This window comes from Suricata suricatta, chromosome 3 (genome assembly GCF_006229205.1).
Source record: "Suricata suricatta isolate VVHF042 chromosome 3, meerkat_22Aug2017_6uvM2_HiC, whole genome shotgun sequence".
NCBI lineage: Eukaryota > Metazoa > Chordata > Mammalia > Carnivora > Herpestidae > Suricata > Suricata suricatta.
The window spans coordinates 10,955,015-10,961,014 of record NC_043702.1 but is presented as its reverse complement, the minus strand read 5'-3'; the positions used below and the strand labels follow the sequence as shown (position 1 = coordinate 10,961,014).

General features: G+C 41.9%; 1 protein-coding gene across 1 annotated transcript in view; it reads right to left on the bottom strand.

Annotated features, from left to right (window-relative positions):
- Positions 1-6,000, bottom strand: part of COL4A4 (collagen type IV alpha 4 chain) — a 129,561-nt gene that overhangs the window by 71,758 nt on the left and 51,803 nt on the right. The window contains exons 10-13 of the mRNA XM_029933685.1: positions 4,988-5,023; positions 3,162-3,224; positions 2,798-2,833; positions 2,537-2,578 (exon numbers count right to left, since the gene is read on the bottom strand). Of these exons, the coding sequence (XP_029789545.1) occupies positions 2,537-2,578; positions 2,798-2,833; positions 3,162-3,224; positions 4,988-5,023 (177 nt within the window). The remainder of the gene's footprint in view (positions 1-2,536; positions 2,579-2,797; positions 2,834-3,161; positions 3,225-4,987; positions 5,024-6,000) is intronic.

The window sequence follows — 6,000 nt, the reverse complement described above, 5'->3', positions numbered from 1 at the left end:
AGGTGGAATTTAAGGAAAGGTATTAAGCAGGCTGTAGTTTAGCCTATGGGCAAGTAATAAATTGTATCATTTATCTTAAATGTATCATAGATAAGCTGCTATATAACGATTGCCACTTCAGATAGCTGTGAAATTAGGTGATTAGTTGTTACTTAACCTTCTAATTTCTGTATAAGTCTAATTACATGAAATAGAAGTTGGGGTTTTGATTTTTTACTTTGCTTTTCTGTTTGGAGTGTCATTGTAATTACTGTATTTTAAATGATGGAAAATAATTGCATATGTTAAAAAAATAAATTGTGTTATATTCAAAAAATAATAATAAAAATAAAAATAAATCTTAAAAGTATAAGTGATTCATAATCCTTTCACCAGAGAAATCTATTACAATGTTGGTTTAGTTCTTTGTGGTGTGTGTGCCTGTGTGTATGTATCTATACACAGACCTGTATATGAGTAATGTAACTATGTACATACACGTATGTGTTCAAATGATGTATTAAATATAATTTTAAATATAATTAAAATGCTATACAAAAATATATAAACATACTTTAAAATATACAATATGGTTTCTATTTTTACATTTTGTTAAAGTTTTTAATTTTAAAGTAATTTATATTTTTCTTTTAGAATATAATTTTTTTGCACATTTTCCAATTATACTACAATTTCTTCAAAAACCTGATTTTTAGTGTTTATACAATAATATATACATAAGATACATTATCATTCATTAAGCCATCCCACTTTAGTTAGATTTAGGTTATTTCTAATTTTTTTTCCAATAATATGCTTAAACTCTGTATAAAATAATTAGCCAAAAGTTGTCATTTATGTCATTAGAAATGTTCTTCTCTTGTAATAAAATGTCCTTTGAATTGGGTTTGCCATAATATAACCAAAAAGTCTCACCCTTAATTACCAGATAATTAGTTTTTTTACCTGTTTGAATATTTCTATTATTCTGCATTTAGACATAGTTAAGAGCAGGTGATAGAGCCGGTCACCTATGTTTGCAGACTAGGCCGTTACTGACTGTCATTTTGGACAAGTTCCTCAAAATCTCCCCTGCCTTGCCTTTGTTTCCTTGATTCCATTGAATCTCACCCTCCTTCTCTGTGCAATGGGGGTTAGTTATGATGCTGTCTACTTCAAAGTAGTATTACTTTATTAAATAGATAATGCACATAAAATGCTTAGTACTTACTGTACAGAGTGGAACAGAGATGATTCTCAAACATATAATAACTAAGCCATTAATGTTTTTGTCAAGTGGGATATGGGGAAGAAGAACACTATTTCCAATTTGAATGAACTAATAGAGCCAGTATTTCAATCCCTACCTATACCTGGAAACCACAGAAGAACCAGGTTAGGGCCCTTGGCTTATTTTTCTTGGTGTACCCAGTACTTAATGGTGTTGTTACAGCAGCCGCTCTGAAGTATTATGTTATGTGCATAAATGATTGAACAAATACATTTCCAAGGGAGTAACGTGTATTGGTAACGTGTATTAGTGTTTATTTATTTTTGAGAGAGAGACAGAGCACAGGAGACACAGAATCCAAAGCAGGTTCCAGGCTCCGCGCTGTCAGCACAGAGCCCGATGCAGGGCTCGAACCCATGAACTCTGAGATCATGACCTGAACCCAAGTCGGATACTTAACCAGCCTGGCCATCCAGGCTCCCCTGTTGTGTTGTTTTAGTTGACCTTATACTTTAGTGACCTGTACTTTCTGAGCCACATTATGTCATAGGCATGTCTGCATATCATAAAGTCTTCCAGTGTATTTTGAGTAATGGAGTCATTTTGTAAAGCGGCTGTACCATAACTTAGCCAACCACACTGGCCCTCCACGAGAGCGGGGATCAGGACAGTCTTGCTAAATCCCCACATCCAGCACGATCTTAGCCTGGCAGAGCAGACGCTCAGTATCTACCTGCCCACAGTTGTGGCACGAGCCACTTACCAATGGTTAGACATTCAGATTGTTTCCAGATGAGCTGCCATCTTAAAATGCCTTTCTAAAGCTTATCTTGGCTGAGTTCCACGCCTCAGGAAAAGGACTGGGGGTGTGAGGGAAGAAGGGGTGAGGGACGAGGAGGGAAGAAGGAAAAAGTGGGAGGCTGTGTTGCTAAATGCTTTCGGTTGCAGGTGTTTATATTTTTATTTACGTGTGGAGTTTAGGACTCTGAGGAAATTTGTGAAGTGAAGGCAAGCAAATCAGTAATTAACCAAACTATTCGGCTGGGTATACTAAGTTCTCAGAAATGGTCACTCTCTTTTTGCTTGGGTAAAATGTGTCATATACATTAACTTGAATTTAGTGGTACGTTTTGTCGGACTGTCATTTTACAGTCAAGGGTAATGTTACCATAATAATTCAGCAAAGAAGCATCTGAGCCATAAAACTGGGCAGTGACTGGATAATGAACACGATTTAAGTGATAATCAGAACAGCCTCCCCTCCCCCTGCCCCCGGCGGCACATACATTTGAACACCTGCTCCTCCATGCAGAAGGGGATTCTTACCGGGTCTCCCATTTGCCCCTTCACTCCCACGCCAGGATTACCCTGGGAAAGAAAAGGGAAATATAAAAAAGGTAAGTGCTTTTGAATATTTAAAAAGTAATGACAAGCACGTAAGACTTCTGGTGAAGCAATTAATTGGAGTTTGTTAAATATTTGGGGAAGTCTAATAAGGGAAAGACATAATTCTGACAAATCTGTGGTCATTTATCTCATGATACAGGGACAGTCTCCACGTGTAGTATCTTACTTGTGACTACCCACCTTCAAGCCTGGTCTCCCAGGATGGCCTGGAGCACCCTAAAACAATGGCAAAAATGCACAAGTCAAGTATCGGTCACAGAAACCACCATGTGTCCATGTTGGGTGGCGCGTTAGGAAACCCTAAACTTTAAAACCCCGCCGGCTCCTTCCTCTCCAGGCTTGTTTCCCGAGGACCACGCTTCAAGACAAACCCCCACCTGGGGGTGGAGGCGGGTGGTGTATGCAGATTCATCAGGTGGTAGCTCTCAAATAACCCACTTGGGCCTGCCCCACCCGAGGCTGCAATTTGCCCTTTTTTTTTTTTCTTCATTTAAACATCCAGGCTGAGTTTTCTTCAGAGCCAGATAAGCAGTGCTGTACTTACGGTTAACCCAGGCTCTCCCGGATGTCCCACTGGACCCGCTGGTCCTCTTGCACCCCTAAATCCCTAAACATGAGAGCAGTCAGTGCGTGAGTTAACCGAATTCAAAATCATGGCTCACAGCAAGAGCTGCATGAAATCCAAGGTGGATTTAAAACCTGCAGAGAAATCACAGTCCTGGACACGTCTGCCCTATAGCAGAATAGGCTTCACAGAAGCTGACACACCATTAAAAGGACACAGAGCGGGGCACCTGGGGGCTCAGTTGGGTAAGCATCTGACTTTGGCTCAGGTCATGACCTCACGGTTGGTGAGTTCGAGCCCCACGTCGGGCTCTGTGCTGATAGCTCAGAGCCTGGAGCCTGCTTCGGATTCTGTGTCTCCTCTCTCTGCCCTTGACCCACGCATGTATGTGCACACATGCACGCTCTCTCTCTTTCAAAAATAAATATTTTTAAAAAGGAGGGGGAGGCAGAGAGCTACATGACAGCAACAGTCTGGTAGGTGTGACCAACTCTTACATTTAGATTAAATTAAGACCCAAAGATGCATCAACTTTTTTATACATAAATCTCCTTACGACAAAAGTAGAAAACAAAAATTTATTACTGGCTCTTCCTAAATTCTATATATGCTATAACATTAATATATATCAAGATGCTTTTTAAAATATTCATATTAGCTAGTAACAATATTACATGATGAATTTTAATGTTTTTTATTTATTTTTGAGAGAAAGAGAGAGACAGTGTGAGCAGGGGAGGGTCAGAGAGAGAAGGAGACACAGAACTGGAAGCAGGCTCCAGGCTCTGGGCTAGCTGTCAGCACAGAGCCCGACGCGGGGCTCGAGCCCACAAACTGTGAGATCATGACCTGAGCTGAAGCCAGAGGCTTAACCGACTGAGCCACCCAGGCGCCCCACGATGAATGTACTTATACTCTTTAATATATTTTTAAGACAGGCCGTATCAGATCAATGTGAATAGAACTGCCTCCAATTCAAGATCATGTGGTTCAGTCACAAATAGTTTTCGGTACCATGTATGTTATAGCATAATTCCACGCATATTCACAAGGAAGGGCTATAGCTGTGCACTCCCAGATGTGTGGAGAGACGCTCTCTGTTCTCCCACCAGCTCTGGTGCCCATGTCAAATGGTTCACTGTCTCCAGGAGATGAAAAACTGGTATGTATTTTAACAGCAACATGAAGGTATCTCATTGATTACGTCGGACTGAGCCTCAGGGGTAGTGAGGAAAGCAATGTGGAAAAGCAACCCGGTCTACAGCCAAGCAAAATAATAGGTCCATCATTTGGAGGCATAATTGGTGTCAATTTTAATCTTGTGGACACTGACTGATTCACTAAAAAACTAATACAAACAATGATGTGCAAACTGCAGGGAGATAAAGATGGGGCAAAACATTAAATGCAATACACAGTTACTGATTCAGCAGGCAGCAAAGTCATTTGCACCTGACACGTGCTATTTAGGTAGTCTAGAGGGACGCTGACCTTCCCAGATATTAGGTGACTGTATGCACCTGAGTAATGCCAAATGAACATTAAAAAACGGAAGCGGAAGGTAAGCGGCAGCTCGCTGACACTCCGGGACGGTTCACAGGCCCAGGCCCATGTGGTCGCACAGGTGCTCACGCCTGATGCAACGCTCTGGCGTCACCACTGTGAAATGCGTAATCGTTTTTGAACAAGGGATCTACGCTTTCGCTTTGCACCAGGTGGGCTCTGTGAACTATGCAGCCTGTCCTCCTGGGATACAGAGGGTGTGAGGAGCAAGGAGAAGCCCACAGCCCGCTGGGGAGACTTACTGGCAAGCCGGGAGGTCCTGGGGCCCCTCTGTCGCCCTGCAATAGTAAGAAGGAGGCATTGCTTTAAAGGAGCCGCACCACTTCCCCCAAACACACGTGATGCGAAGGGAGGAAAACACACAGCAGTTATCTGGGCCCTCTGTGCAGGCTGTTCGAGTTTTCACCGTTGACCAGACAACCGTAGAGGGCTCTGCCAAGGGAATTGTCTGTGTCCATTCCCAGGCCTGGAATCCTGCTTCATGTCCAGTCTAAATTCTCCATCCAATGGGCCCACTGCCTCATGGGTTAACTGTGTCTGCTCTGACCGCCAGAGCTTGCCTCCCTTAATGGACACCTGGCTCCCTTGTATCCCCCTAGAGTGGATGGATAAAGAACTCCTGTGGAAATTCTCTCGCACCTGCCTTGGGGTGGACCAACAGCTTGGTGGCTCTGCCCTGAGACTACACACGTTAAAAACGCAAAGCGTGTCTATTCTCTTGAACATGGCTTTGTTTTTAATGCATAATATATGATAAAGTATACGTAAGATAACAGTTACCATCTTAGCCATTTGTAAGGGTACAGTTCTGTGCTATTAAGTATATTCGCACCATCTCTAGAACTTCTCATCTTGCCCAATGGAAACTGTAGCTATTTAATTCTGGCAGGCACCATACATCCTACTCTAGGAACCTCATTATAAATAGAAACCATACATTGTTTGTCCATTTAGGACTGGTTTACTTTACTTAGCATAATGACCTCAGGGTTCATCCCATTGTTGCATGCTGTCAGAATTCCTGTCCTTTTTAAGGCTGAATAATACTGTATTGTGTGTAGAGATCATGTTCTGTTGATCCCTTTATCCAACAGTGGGTCCTTGGATTGCTTCCACCTTTTGGCTGTTGTGAGTAGTACAGGAACTTGGGTGTACAGATATCTGAGTCCTTGCTTTCACTTTCTTTGGGTATATACCTGGAAATGCAATGACTGGATTATAAGGTAATTCTACATTTAATTTGTTGACGAGCTCT